This window comes from Miscanthus floridulus, chromosome 3, assembly GCF_019320115.1.
Source record: "Miscanthus floridulus cultivar M001 chromosome 3, ASM1932011v1, whole genome shotgun sequence".
Classification (NCBI taxonomy): Eukaryota; Viridiplantae; Streptophyta; class Magnoliopsida; order Poales; family Poaceae; genus Miscanthus; species Miscanthus floridulus.
The window spans coordinates 136,881,519-136,897,071 of record NC_089582.1 but is presented as its reverse complement, the minus strand read 5'-3'; the positions used below and the strand labels follow the sequence as shown (position 1 = coordinate 136,897,071).

The 15,553-nt window shown below is 43.9% G+C and overlaps 1 protein-coding gene across 1 annotated transcript; it reads right to left on the bottom strand.

The window, feature by feature from the left end:
* Window positions 1-1,690: 1,690 nt before the first annotated feature.
* LOC136544513 (putative disease resistance protein RGA3) lies at window positions 1,691-7,657 on the bottom strand. The gene is made up of 2 exons (XM_066536651.1): window positions 6,608-7,657; window positions 1,691-3,817 (listed from the first exon to the last, which is right to left on the bottom strand). The coding sequence occupies exons 1-2, from the start codon at window positions 7,655-7,657 to the stop codon at window positions 1,691-1,693; spliced, it is 3,177 nt and encodes a 1,058-aa protein (XP_066392748.1).
* Window positions 7,658-15,553: the final 7,896 nt, after the last annotated feature.

Here is a 15,553-nt window from a genome sequence, read left to right as displayed (position 1 = left end):
CGCTCCATTGGCGGCCGTGGGAGCTCACAGGCGTGCGGCGGCGTGGCGTCTACGGCGCACGGATGGGCTCGGAAGGGCACGGGTAGGTGCGTCTTGTGGTCGCGGACTCGACAGGGTCGCTATCCGCGGCGGAGGATATCCGGCAGCGGCGCTAGACGCTGCGAGACCGGTCGGCTCGGCGGTGTAACCACGTCGAGCTCGCCGGCGCGAATGAGAGCGAGAGAGAGGGCGATAGGGGACTGGCAGGATGCTCACCTCCGCGCGAAGCTCGGTGAACGGTTCTCGGCAGGCGAGGAAGCAGTAGAGGCGGAGATCGACGCCGGCGGGTCGAGCTCCTCCGGACACATTCGACGAATGGGGGAGATAAGGCTCAGGGTAAAATGGGAAATAAAAGAGGTCGCGAAAATAAAAAATAAGCGGGCATTACAGGTAGTGCGTCTACTTTTATAATGACAAATGAGCGAATTTTTTTTACGGGATGAAAAAAAATGCTAAACTCACGTTTCGCAATGGCAAAATTCTAATTATCTCGTTGAGAGAAATACCAGCTTTTGAATATTGACGGATTGAGGAAGGGCCACCCTCGGAGGGCGATGGGAGATGTGGTTGTTGGCTGCCGGCCGTAGCCCGCAGCTCGGCTGTTCCCACCCTATGCGCCTTGCACCCTTGCCGGCGGCCGTAGCCCGTAGCGGCGTAGTGCTGCCGCCTGCCGCAAGCGCACAAATCGGCCAGGGCCACGCCGCGCGTGGGTGCAGATGGGAGGGACGGCGAACCGGTGGTGAGAGACTTGATGAGGAGGAGCCAAGGAGGTCTGGCCGTCCGGCGGCGGCCGTCCGGAGGCGGTAGACGAGCCACGACCCACGCGCGGGCGAAGCGAACTCCCGTGTGTGCGCCGTGCGGGCAGTAGCAGGTACTTTTAGTCCCTTTGTTGCTGGGCCTAATGTCTGTGGGGACTGGTTTAGCCCAGGAACCATCGTACGAAGTGTTACTGGGCCATGGCCGAGGTCCTGAAGCCCTAGGCCCAGGTCCGCCCTTGCTTCCGATGGTTCCTGGGCTAAACCAGTCTCCATTAGCGCGTCGCATGGTGCTAGGAGCATTTTCTTCTGTTCATGTTTTGCCAAACTCACCAGTCAACAGATCATCCACTAAAAAAACAGTCAACAGATCTTTGCCATTTCGTGCCTGTAATTGTGTAGTGTGGCCTACTGGAAAAAATGTCAAACGCACCTGGTGAGAAATAAATGAGTAAATAAAATTATAAATCCTTAGTGCTGCTTTTCATAAATACTGTGTCAATTTAAATTGTACTCTGTAATAGTTTTGTATCTTCAACAATGTTATTTTTCTTGGTTTCCTTGGATTACTCACATAACAAGCACAGTAATGGAGTAGGCTTATTGCAGAAAGATGTTGCTAACTTTGACTGTTATGTTTTCATAGTAAATGGTAAAGTTACATGACAGAGACTGAAGAGCTAAAGCATCTAGAATTTTCCACTGAGGGGGCTAACTAACAAAATCACCTGCTGGATACACTGATGGAACAAATTTCTTTCGGGAAGTCCTTAGCACAACAATATTTTTATCTGAATCAAAGTCTTCCAATGTAGAGTTAATGAACATGGACTCAAGCATGATGAGAGACAGTTCGCCATTCAGCTCTAGATGAATTAACTCAACAATCATTAGGACTATGCAATTTCAAATATTTCGCACCCCTTGTTGTTTGTGATCAGGCTAAACGGTTCCTTAGTGTATAATGCATACCATCCTTTACAGTCGCCTCCTTTGGGAGCATATGCTTTAACATTTTGGATATTCTTGATCTTGCACCACTCTGAACCTTCTTGCAGGATTACTAGTTTAAAGAGTTCTTCGTTACAGAAAACCTCTAGCTTTGCAGCACTGGTTTCTTTCAAGTACTGTGGAAATAATTCTGCACCATAGTCCTGCAATGTAATGCTTTGCAGTTCTGTTAAACCCATGAGTACATTCAACTTGGGGCATTGGATAACCGAAAGTCTTCGTAGTTTAGGGAGATTAGCAAGCATTTCAAGCTTTGGGTTGGCATAGAGATGCAGATCGCTGAGGAGGAAGTTTGCGACAGATGTCAAGTTGCAAGCTTCAGATATGATCAATTCTTTCAAGGCCCTGGTTTGATGCACAAGCCCTGGGGGGAAATACTTCAACTTGCATTTTGTGATCTTCAGAGAAAAGATGTTCGGCATTGCCTGCTCAAGTTCCTTGTCCCATATCCATTCTTCCCATCCATCCAACCTATCAAATCCAAGTTTCTCCAGCCTTGGGAACAACATCTGTTGGTTCATCTGTGTAACATTGCTGCTGCAAAAAAATTCATGTCCAATTCTCGTAATAGATGGCGCATGTTTGATCAGCAGGAAATCTAAACTCAGGAGATGGCCCAATGCAGGGAGCTGCTCACAATAGGTACAATCTTCGAGTTTTATTGATCTTAGGTACTTAAGAGCCATCTTACCTGAGCTCATCCATTTAGGAAGTTGATGTCCAAAAAATCCAACTAGTGAGAGGTTTTCGAGGCAAGCCGGTGGACACAGCTCTTCAAAGACATCCTCAATTTGATGTTTCTCCTGCTGTATGTTATCTTTGATCTGACTTCCACTACCAATTCTTGTTGTGCACTCCAAGCTTAAGTATCTAAGGTGGCGCTTGCCTTGAAGGTTTGCTTTCTTAGCCACGGAGCTAGTCCGTGCTTTCTCTAGGTTGCTTAGATACAAGAGGCTGAGTTGGGACAGGTGTCCTAGCTCTTCCAGACTGTTCCAACCTGTAGTATCATCATTTTGTGTTAAAAAACCAGTTAACTCAACAAGATTTTCTAGTTTCCCTATCCCCTTGGGGATTTCATTCACATTGGCCCCCTTGATGTGAAGAGCTCTCAACTTATGCAGCCTCACTATGCTCCCAGGAAGACTGAACAAATTTATACAATTTATCAGACCAATATATTGCAGATATTTCAAGTCTCCAATCGAGTCTGGGATTGTATTTATCATGGTACCAGACAGCTCCAAGTATCTTAAATGCTTCAGATCAGACAAAGAAGGCGGCAAGGTTGTGAGGTTTACACCCCCGAGATGTAGTACTCGTAGCTTAGGCAGGTCATGCAAAAACTTATCCAGCTCAACTGTGGTGCTTCGGAGTATCATCAGTGCTCTTAGTTGCTTCTGATTATTGAAGGTACTTGGGAGCACATTTTCGGTTGCTACGGACAGCCGACGCAGCTTAGTTTTTGTCTTCATGTTGCATAAACTTTGGCCCTGTGTAAGAACTAATGCTTCATCTTTTGCCAAGTAATTGGCAAATGATCGAAGAAGATCATGCATTGTGCATCCTGATTGATCATAATATTGGTCATCAGGCTCAAGTAGGTTACGCATGACTAATTCTTTGTAATACATGTTTCCTACATCTTCAAGTAGTGTTGAGGTTCCTCCATCATCTTGTACAAATCCCTCAGCGATCCACATTTGAACAACATCCACCCGTTTGATAACTTCGTCTTTTGGAAAAAGGGAGCAGTGTAGGAAACATTGTTTCAGGTGAGGTGGCAAATCAGCATAGCTCAAATAAATGGCATTATGAACTTCTTTAGGTAGTCCTGCGACAGACCATGCAGCACTCCTTGAAACTTCCTCCCAATCTCTGAATGTTCTTTCTTTTGTGCACAATAGTCCACCAACTGTCTTAATTGCAAGCGGCAAGCAATCACATCTTGTGACAATCTCCATACCGATGTCTTTAAAATTTTCTATATCAGTTGGATTCCTGCCCAAGACAACCTGTTCAAGCATAAAGTATGATTAAGTTCCTTACCATATTTGTCTTGAAAATTTGTATAACAACTTGTTGTCAAATTAATTTTGTATATGTCTGTATTGAATAGTACAGTGGATCACAAATGATGAAGCTATATGTTGTTATGATCTTAGGACATGAGACCGAGCCCTTCGCAAGGATGATCTTGTTTTAGTCCATACAGTAGCTGGGGGAACCCACGGGTGAGTGATAATGTTTGGTCTTTAAGTCCTTGAAGATCATATGTGGGACATGTGTAAACTGTTCGATCAAGGGGTCGATGGCTTAAGGATGGAAAGATAGCCATGGCAAGTAAGAGTCTCCCTTATTTTGGTATCTTTCACTAAAGGAGACAATATGTGGAAAACATTTAAACTATACTAGTACTTTTCACTTCCAGAAATACCACTCTTAACTGGAGTTACTGCACCAAATTTTGTTGGGTGCAGTGCATCTAGATATTTTCATTGGTTATCTTCCTTTCTTATACCATGTTACAAATAAATGGACGATATTGCAGTATTGATGATTAAAAAAGGACAAAGAAACAACCACATGACTGCACGAGAAACAGATGGTAACTTAAGTTTTTGACTCATATATGTTGTACGCATTAAACGTTGCTAATCTGGAACAGAAAAAAATCCAGACTTGGATCGGGGGTTAAATGTTGCTAATCTGAATCGTACAGTATATCATACATATTTGCTTCTAACATTCTCACAGAAAATTTTACAAAAAAAAATGAAACATTATTTCGTATGCACATGTATCACCCATTCACCCTATGCAATCTGTGTTGAAAATTGATGCTTCAATGCTTTATCAGGTGGTGGCCATCAGACCATGTACTAATCCAAATGGGAATAAAAATGACAGGGCCCAGTTGGTCCAAGTCCTCATGGCCCTATATGTCTCTGGATGCATAAGTCAGTGCCTGGAAGTTAATAGTTTTGTCCAAAGGAGTTCTCTTTTGTCAGATAAGTTTAGGTATTCTTGTTCATAGCTAGTACAAGAATTGCAGTACTGAGCTTTTCAGGAGTTTGAGATCCTACAGGCCTAGCTACAGCTGCTCCCATATGATGATACCGCTACAGATCGTTGGGTGCCCATCTGGGGTAACAAATACGTTTTGAGACTGCTTTTACTCCCAAGTTTTCAGCAATGTGGAAGTGCATCCGATCTTCAAAGCGGTCTGGAAATCAAAATGCACTCCGCGCATTAAGTTCTTTGCTTGGTTAGTCCTAGTGGACCGGTTGAACACCAAGTCAATGTTGCGGAGAAGACATTTACACATCCAAGATAGTATCTTCTGTCACATGTAACAATGGGGGGGAGGAGACCATCGAGCATTTGTTCTTAGGGGAATTCCTTGTGTGCTATCAAAAAAGATCGTAATGCTCTGTGTGTCTCTGGAAAAGTTCAGCGGTCTTCAGCGCCACTGCTCCAACTTTTTTGTGCCCTCCATGCCACTGCCGTCAGTTTGAGCTCTAACGCCTGTCCAACCGCAGGTGTGAAAAGTCGAAAATACCCTTAAGTCTAAATATGTCATTAATTTTTTTAGCATCTTAACGACTTCAAATGAAAAAACTCAAAACTAGAAAGTTGTAGATCTCGTCGAGATCTATAATTTTCATATAAAAATTATCTTCATTTAATTCCGCAAAAAAATATGATTTGATATGATTAATATATCTTAGAAAAATCATATCTTTTTTTGTAGAATTAAATGAAGATAATTTTTATATAAAAATTATAGATCTCGACGAGATCTACAACTTTCTAGTTTTGAGTTTTTTCATTTGAAGTCGTTAAGATGCTCAAAAAAATTAATGACATATTTAGACTTAAGGTATTTTTGACTTTTCACACCTGCGGTTTAACGGCGTTAGAGCCCAAACTGACGGCAGTGGCATGGAGGGCACAAAAAAAGTTAGGAGCAGTGGCGCTGAAGACCGCTGAACTTTTTCAGGGACACACATGGCATTGCGATCTTTTTTAATGGTACACAAAGAATTCCCCTTTTGTTCTTTGATTGCCCGTTCGCGCAGGAGTGTTGGGGGATCCTCAACTTCGTTTGGGATGGATCGTTACAGCTCATGGATAGGTTAGTGCATGGAAGCTTGACTCACAACCTGCCCTTCTTCACTGAAGCTGCATTGATAGCAGTGTGGGAATTATGGAAGATGCGCAATGACAAGGTTTTTAAGAGGCAGCAACCGAGTCCGAATGTCTGGCTAGCCAATTTTAAAAATCAGGTGTTACCTTCGTTTGAAGGATGACCTGAGGTCATCTTTTTGTGTTTGGCTCGATGGCTTTAGTTAATCCTTTGTGTGTAAGTACGTTCTATTCTTAAATTAACATTAAAATCTCATTGTGGGGATCTCCCCCTACAGTCTTTTGTCGTCAAAAAAAAAAGAATTGCAGTACTGTGGACACCAGTACTGTTCAAAATTCGGCAAGACAAGATATGGCAGGAGCCAAGTTTTTTTTCCCCAGGAACGGCTTGAGCAAAGATTTGACGATGAGCTAGGTACCCGAATCGGTGTGCATGTTCATGTGGTGGCTTCTGCATGACGGATTACATCTTTCAAGAAACACGAAAAAAGATATCAAGGTTGTTCCATTGTTTTGGTTTCTTTGATATGCATTGCAAACAATGAGGCTCTTGTAGGGAAAATCTTGGCTGTTACTGTAGCTGCGACTAAAGCAAAAAAAAGAAACATACTACAGTTGCTCAGACTGTCGAAGACACGGAAAAGAAGCATTCTAACCTGGTTCTTGAGTAAGCGCCACCCATCTTCAGGCTGCAGCTTCTCGACGCGGTGGATGTGCACGACCTTCATCTGCAGGGCAACCATCTCTTTCCTCGTCGTGACGAGCACCCTGCTGCCACCACGAGCACCGGCCCTGAACGCATTCTCGAGCACCTTCTTCCAGGCCACGTCGCTCCACACGTCGTCCAACACCAGCAGGACCTTCTTTCCCGAGACGGCCCGCTGGAGCGCGGGCTCGAGCCACGACCTGTCCGGCGGCGTGGCGGCGTGCTGGTGGTGGTGGCCGCCTCCGGCGCCGACGATGGCCGACCACAGCAGGTCAGTCTCATTCACGTCCTGCGACACGCACACCCAGACCCTGAGGTCGAACTCGTCACGCACGTGCTGGTCTGCGAAGACCCTCTTGGCGAGGGTGGTCTTCCCGATCCCGCCGGCGCCTGTGATGCCGACGACGATGACATTGTCGCTCTGGTCGTCGGTGGTCAACGCCTCCACCAGCGCGTTCGCGTCCTGCTCGATCTTCTCGCCGACAAGATCGGCGTGGACGATCACCGAGCTCGTCTTACCGTTGCTGCTGGATGCCGATTGCTGCCGGAGCGGGACGGACGAGGACGAAGCATTGACGAAGTGAAACATGGAGCTCCGACGGCTGACGCTCTCCAGCCTCCGGTTCAGCTCCTTGATTTGCGCCGCCATGGCGTGCGCGAGCACCGGGTCCCGGAAGCACGTGAAGAGGGGCACGCAGCAGCCGGCGCCAGGGAACGAGCGCTTGGGCGCGTCGCCGCTGCGGGCCTCCATCTGCCACTGGTCGAGGACGTCATCGGCGTCGTACATGACGTCCTTGAGCTCCCGGACCCAGGCGTCGACGGCCGTGTCGGTGATGCGCTTCATCTCGGCATCGCCGAGAACATTGACGAGGTCCTCCAGTGTGACCTCGAGCCTTTCCATCTCCCCGGGCACGCCGAGGAGCATGTCAAGCCTCTCCTTCACGGCGCCAGCGACCATTCGCCCCAGCATGGGGACGAACGCATCTAGGATCATAGCCATGGGTTAATCGAGAGAGCTCAGCTCACGGCACAGGGCCAGCAAGATTGAAAGTGTGTATGCTTTGAGAGGTCAACGGCGACACAAGATGGGTCACTTGCTCTATTCTAGTTGCTCTTGCTCTAGCTCTTGCTCTTGCAAGTGAACAGCTGGTACCTCGAAGTCTCCATGGTTTTGTCCTTTTTCTAGTTATCCTTGACTAATCTTCTTTGAATCTTCTCGAGCGCCTTGTCCAGCGAAGGATCGAAGAAGCTTGCGCGGATGACAACTTCTGCACGCTGGATCATTTAGCGCTGAATGTTTGTCTTATACTGTGCAAACAGAGAAAATCTGGAATTGGCACGGTAATATGAAATGTTGTTTTTTAGATAATTAAGTACCTTTCTTTAATGTCGATTTGTCCCTATTATATGGCTAGGGTTCGGTACGAACCACAATTTTTGCCTAACCGAACGGCCCTTAAGGCACCCGCAAGTCAACTACTAGCTCTAAGCCAACCTATCTAACAGTGTTAGCTTTTAGCAATGGCCGTAGTACGATTAGGCCCATATGACACTCTTATATGTTTTTGAATATGTGTATGAGCCTAACTCTTGATCCGAGAGCTAACTTTTTTCTCTTATCTATTAAAATATAAAAAAAATGCTTAGAGCTAGCTTATGAGCCAATCATTATAGTTGCCCTAATAGCCTACAGGAGTGATTCACATCCGCGGGTGTGGCTCACATGTCTGGTGAGTGACTAGGGAGTGGATTTGAAACAGCTAGTTCTATTGGTAGGGGCAGCTTCTTGATAGTCCTTGTGGCTTAAACTAAACAAGTAAACATGAATGACATGATTTTGGGTAGGGGGGGGAAAAAGCTTCTACAGCTTTGCAGATTGTCTACCTTATTATCTGATATATTCGTTCATAGCTTGTTTTTTAGAGACCAGATACATGTGTGTTGATTACTATGGCGTTTCAACTATTGGAACAAGTGACTATATATTTTTTCTTATCCAAACACATGGATGGTAAATCTAATTTGCCGACTTTAGTGGTGTGGTTGTCTAAAGAACCAAACCTCTTTTAGTCTTTTAGGCTAGGGTGTACCTAGTTGTGTAGAGGCCAGGAGCGATCTCAAGATAGTTTTATCACCTTAATGTAGTTGCGTTGATATCAACCAAAACTTCCTTTATTGAAAAAAGAATTCCGAGTCCTAGTTACATTGTGGGCCCACTTTTAGGCTTGCGTTTGTTGACACTAGATAAAGTAGACAGGTAAATATATATATATATATATATATATATATATATATATATATATATATATATATATATATATATATATATATATATATAAGCGCACATATGTCAACATAGGCTCATGAGAGCATACCAGAGTATCAATTTTCAAAAGAACGAGAAGTGTATAAATTAAGAGTGGAGTTCGTTCTATGATAGGGAAACAGGTGAATATTACTTTGAAGTACTAAAGATTCAAGTTCTTGGGATTCACTTAGGGACGTCAGGCCAGTTGAACGGCGAAAAGGGATGAGAAAAGTGTTAAACTGTACCAACAAATAGTCCTACGTGTTTAATAACTTGTCCGAACATGGTGGATTACGTCATCCGGATAGGGCTGCCACCACGTATCAGTTACCCGCAAGTCATCCATGGAGCAAGAGGAAACCAAGCGGCAATTTTGTGAAGCCTATGATAGAAATGGGGGCCCAAATTTCTTATTTCTCTAGGAATTCATCAATCTTATCGACCAAAAATATGGAGGGATTATCTTTCTACAGAGTACAGAGGTACTCACCTATTTGGTTGAAATTGAATGAAGATTACAAATTTATCTCAACATTATAGGCGAATAGGGAGTACATACCATTCATCATTAGACGATGAGGCACAAAATGCATGCTTTAGTACATGATCAAAGTACAATACTAACATTGTAAGGTTTTTCCTAATCCTTAACGATTACATTAACAATCCTAGACGGTATATTTTGCAGGTTTCATAAGTTTCATTTCAATTTAGTTTAGTTCGGTAAACAAAACTCACCATTGAATAACAACCACCATACACATCCTAGGTACATGAGACCATTCCCATAAAAACCATTTATTTATGAAGTTGATTAGCCAAAGTTATACTGCAAGCTTTACTATATATTTGGTATCATAATCTTAGTAATTTTATTTACATTTAAATAAATTTAAGGTTTATTGATTTCTTAAAGTATGAGATGCACATTTATTTTAGGACTTATTAAGTGCATAAATAGCTACAATGGCTTTGAGAGTGAAGCTGCTAATAAAATAGATGAAAGCTAAAAAATGGAGACAGAGTCAAATGCACAACACTCCATCATCGGTACTCACATGGACCCAAAATACCTGATCTTGTAGGATTTAAATTTTGTTTTAAAATACTTTCCAATGCACCTTTTTTTCCTTATAATACACCTTTTTTCAAATATTCCTTCAATCCCAAAATAAACGCATAATCGAGAAGTAAAACTTTTCAAGTTTGACTAAAAATATAGAAAATATTATCAATATTGTATCTTCAAATAAGTTTATTATAAAAGTGTATTCTATACTTAATCTAATAAATTTTATTATATATCATAAATATTAGTTTATTTATATATGTATATATGGTCAAACTTTTAAAAAATTACTCCTTGAGACGTAAGATGTGTGTCTATTTTAGCATGGAAAAAATATATATGCCTGTCTCTATTTGTCCCTATCTCTTCTTGTTTACTCTTAATTCTCGCGTTGAAATTAAATAAAACATTAAATATTTTGGAAGGGAACCTCGAATATACTTGTGGAGCCGGACCCTGATGCTCCCCGCTCCACCCCATCATCATCTTTTACTTGACGAAATCTGCACCATGCTCCCCGACACCATATTTAGCCACGTCAGCGGGAAAACCTCGGCACCTCATTGGGCCATGTCGCCTCCTTTTTCTCCACGTCGGATTTTGATCGAGCCATCGAAACCGTCGTTCAGTGCCTTCTCGACTCCTATGTTGCCGTTCTGCAGCTGTCGCCTCCCTTCGCCCTTGCTCCATCTCGTGCCATCCTTCACCGCCCCTGGACCTCCCTCCTCCTCCCAGCACAGGTGGGGAGGCCAATGGCCCTAGGCTGGACCGGGTGTAGATGCCATGTGCACGTCGTTCCCGGCCATCCTGGCGTGGGTGAGAGCCCCAGCAGCCCCTAGCGACCATGACCCAGGCAGGGTGCGGACGCGGCTAGCACAGGCAGGGTCCCAGCGGCCTTGCGACTCGGCGTGGCTAGCGGTGCGGGCATGTGAAAGCTCTAGTTTGGTTTTGGTGAATTGATGAAACCCTAAGTGCTAACCTAGTTTATCAAAGTGATTATGAGATAGGTAACACTACTCCAAGTGATGAAGCAAATGAGGATCATGACATGATGATGGTGATGGCACTGGTGATGATCAAATGCTTGGACCTAAAAGAAGAAAGAGAAAAACAAAAGGCTCAAGGCAAAGGTATAAGTGGTAGGAGCTATTTTGTTTTAGTGATCGAGACACTTAGAGAGTGTGATCACATTTAGGATCGATAGCCGTACTATTAAGAGGGGTGAAACTCATATCGAAATACGGTTATCAAAGTGTCACTAGATGCTCTAACTCATTGCATATGCATTTAGGATCTAGTGGAGTGCTAACACCCTTGAAAACATTTGTGAAAATATGCTAACACATGTGCACAAGGGGATACACTTGGTGGTTGGCACATTTGAGCAAGGGTTAGAAACTTCACTGGTGAAGTGTCCGCCTGTAGAGTGCGGACAGTCCAACGGTGCCACCGACGCACTGTATAGAAAAAACAGAGGTCACTGTAAGTGATTGGACACTAGTCTCGGTAGGACCGGCGCGTCCAGTCAGTGGAAGCGTGAAGACGTTGGCGTCGGTCTTCGACCGGACGCTGGGTCAGTTAATGATCGGACACTAACGGTGCGTCCGGTCCTGCTAAAGTGGCAGCGCATAGAGGAGACGCCGAGTGACCGGACGCTGGGTGAGTCTGGTTAGGCATGACCGGACGCGTCCGATCGTGATTTTTCGTGAATGGAAGCTTACTAGAAACGACCGGACGCTAAGGTCCTACGTCCGGTCACTTTCAAGCAGCGCGTTCGGTCACAACTTAAATGTACTGATGACCGTTGAAATCGGGCGATCAGCGTTTGAAGTAGGGGCCACTTGGCACACATCGCGTGACCGGACACTGGGATCCAGCGTCCGGTCGATCTAACCGACGTGTCCGGTCGCCCCGTTTTTCAGTTGACTGAGGAGTCAATGACTCTATTTCATGGGGGCTTCTATTTAAGCCCCATGGCCGGCTTAAGCTTGCTCTCTTGGCCATTTGCATTGGCATAGCAACCTTGTGAGCTTAGCCAAAGCCCTCCCACTCATCTCCATCATTGATTCATCATCTTTGTGAGATTGGAAGAGAATCCAAGTGCATTGCTTGAGTGATTGCATCTAGAGGCACTTTGTATTCGTGTTTCGCTATGGGATTCACTTATTTCTCTTGGTGGTTGCCGCCAGCTAGATGGCTTGAAGCAGCGAGGATCATCGAGCGGAGGTTGGTGATTATCTCCGGCTCCAACCGTGGTGATTGTGAGGGGTCTTGTCCTTCCCCGGTGGAGCGCCGAAAGGTAACTCTAGTGGATTGCTCATGTCATTGAGTTACCTCACTTGTGGGTAGGTTCTTGCGGTGTCCAATTGTGTGGACGAGGTTCGTGCAACACCTCTTAGCCATCGAACCACCAAGTGTTGGTCAACACAACGGGGACTAGTGTGCCGGCAAGCACGTGAACCTCGGGAGAAAAATTGGTTATCTCTTGCCCTTTGGTATTCTCCTATTGATTGATTTAGTATTCATTTTGTGATTGGTTCACTCCTCTAAATGGCGGTATAATCACTCTACTCATGCATTTATATTCTTGCAAACTAGTTATAGCAAGCTCTTTAGTGTGATTAGAATTGAGAGCTTGCTTTGTTATTTTAAGTTCATCTAGTGGAGCTCTTTAGTGGAGCAAGTGTGAGAGCTCTTAGTGAGTAGTAACATAACAAATTGTGTGTGTAGTGATCATAGCAACTAGAATTATTGGATGGGTGGCTTGCAACCTTTGTAGAGCTAGAGCAAGTTTGCATTTCGCTATTTGTCATACTAATCAAATTGCTCTAGTTGGTTTATAGATTTTTAAATAGGCTATTCACCCTCCTCTAGCCATATTAGGACCTTTCAAGTGGTATCAGAGCTGTGGTCACCATTTAATTGAAGGCTTAACAATCTCGGTGTCAAATTATGGCTCAAGTTGTGTTCAACCATGTGGGGGGCAAACCACCGTTCTTTGATGGCACATGCTATGATTATTGGAAGAGAAAGATAAAGATGTATCTTGGTTCAATCAATGATGAAGTATGGGATGTGACCGAGAATGACTATGCTATCATTGATCCCGATAATCCCACCAACCAAGACAAGACCAACAAGCAATGCAATACAATGGCTCTCAACACCATATACAATGCCATTGATTCCAAGGTGTTTTAGTAAATCAAGGATTGTGAAAGAGCTAATGAGGTGTGGAGAAGATTGGAGGAAACATATGAGGGCACACTGGCGGTGAAGAGTGCCAAGTTGTACAACCTCAAGGATAAGTTGATAAGCTTCAAGATGAAGGATGATGAGAGCATTCAGAGATGTTCCATCGATTACAAGTGATTGTCAATGATTTGAAGGCATTGGGAGAGAAGATCAAGGATGATGATGTCTCTCATCAGTTCTTGATGTGTCTACCTCTAAGATTTTAGATGTTGAGATTGCTTATCATAAGAGAAGAATTAAAGGAGATTACCCCTAACCAAGTACTAGGTGATGTCATAACATAAGAGACATACCGTGTGGAAAGGGAGGGGGTTGACAAGGATGACAAGAAGGAAGACGAAGACAAGAAGAAGAGTATAGCATTCAAGGCTAGCTCATTGTCCAAGAACAAGGGCAAGTCCAAGAAAGAATCAAGTAATGATGATCATCTTAGTGATTTTGGTGATGAAGCAATGGCTCTCTTTGTGCGCAAGATGGGCAAATTCATGAATAAGAAGGGGTATGGTGCAAGAAAGAGAAGAGATCACACCAAAAGCAAAGAATATGTGAGAAGATGCTACAATTGCAAGAGCCCCAATCACGTTGTAGTGGATTGCCCCTACAATAGTGACAATGATGAGGATGAAAAGAAGAAGCACAAGAAGGACAAGAAGGAAAAGAAGGAGAAGAAGAAGAGGATGACCTTCCAAAAGAAGAAGGGTGGAGGATATGTGGTCACTTGAGATAGTGATGGCTCTTCAGATAGTGATGACTCTAGTGATGATGGCAAGAAATCTATCAAGAAAGCACTAGCAAGCATCGCCATCAACAACAAGCCCTCTATCTTCGACACTCCATCGACATGTCTCATGGCAAAGCCTACCAAGGTAAAATATGATGTGAGTGATGATGATAAATGTGAAAGTGATGCTTGTAGGAGTGATGGTGATGATGACGAGGAGGAGGAGGAGTACACCAAGGAGGAGCTCTTGGACATGTGTGAGCAAGTGCACCCTTGCGTTGAGATGAAGAGAAAGGAGTGAAAAGAATTCATGTAAGAAAGTCAAATTTCTTGAGCAATCCTTTGATGAGCTCAATACCACTCATGAGAGACTAATAGAAGCCCATGAGAAGCTTGGCAAAGCTCACTCTAAGTTTGAAAAAGCTCACTCCTCTCTCATTGAGCAAGTCAAGAAGGAGGAAGCCAAGAAGGAGCAAGTGATTGTGTCTTGTGATGTGGGATTAACATATGATATTATTGATGAATCTTTTTATAAACCCATTGTAGTTGCTCTCACTAACACTTCCTGTAGCACTACTACTTCTACTTCACCTTTGAGTGATGGTCTCACTTGTGATGCCTCACTAATGGTGGAAAATGAGACCCTCAAGAAGGAGGTGAATGAGCTCACTCGTGCCTTAGGCAATGCCTATGGTGGAGATGCCCGCTTGCTAAAGTGCTTGGGTAGCCAAAGATTTTTCTCTCAACAAAGAGGGATTAGGTTATACCCCCAACAAAGGAAAGGCGGCCTTTGTCACTCCCAAAGTTAGCTTTGTGAAGGGCAATGGTCGGTTTTGCAATAGATGCAAGCAAGTTGGGCATATAGAGCAATATTGCAACATTAACAAGAACAAGCTACCTAATGTATTCTCAATTAAATTTGATTCTTGTTACATGCTTGTTAAGGGTGCCAATGGTGTGAATGCTAAGTTCATTGGTACACCAATTGTGGGTCCAAAGAAGAAGGTTATTTGGATACCAAAGACCTTGGTAACTAACCTACAAGGACCCAAGCAAGTTTGGGTACCTAAAAGAAATTGATCTTCTTTTATAGGTCAATTATAAAGCCAGAGGAAGGCATTGGGTGCTTGATAGTGGGTGCACACAACACATGACCGATGATCCAAGATTGTTCAATTCAATCAATGAAAACAAGAGCAATGGGATTGATAGTATCACATTTGGTGACAATGGCAAAGGCAAGGTCAAAGGGCTTGGTAAGATTGCAATATCCAATGACTTGAGCATCTCCAATGTTTTACTAGTAGAGAGCTTGAACTTCAATCTATTATCGGTAGCTCAATTGTGTGATCTTGGTTTCAAGTGCATATTTGATGTGGATGATGTAGAGATCATAAGTGTAGATGGCTCTAACTTGATTTTCAAATGATTTAGATATGAGAATCTATACTTGGTTGATTTCAATGCTAGAGAAGCTCAATTGACAACATGTTTGATCACTAAGTCTAGCATGGGTTGGTTATGGCATAGAAGGCTTAGTCAA

What these genes read in the sequence shown, in the direction of transcription:
- LOC136544513 (XM_066536651.1), bottom strand. Translation starts at nt 7,657, where the DNA reads ATGGCTATGATCCTAGATGCGTTCGTCCCCATGCTGGGGCGAATGGTC. An exon ending in GGCGCTTACTCAAGAACCAG is followed by an intron (nt 3,818 to 6,607) that starts GTTAGAATGCTT and finishes ATGCTTGAACAG; the next exon opens with GTTGTCTTGGGCAGGAATCC.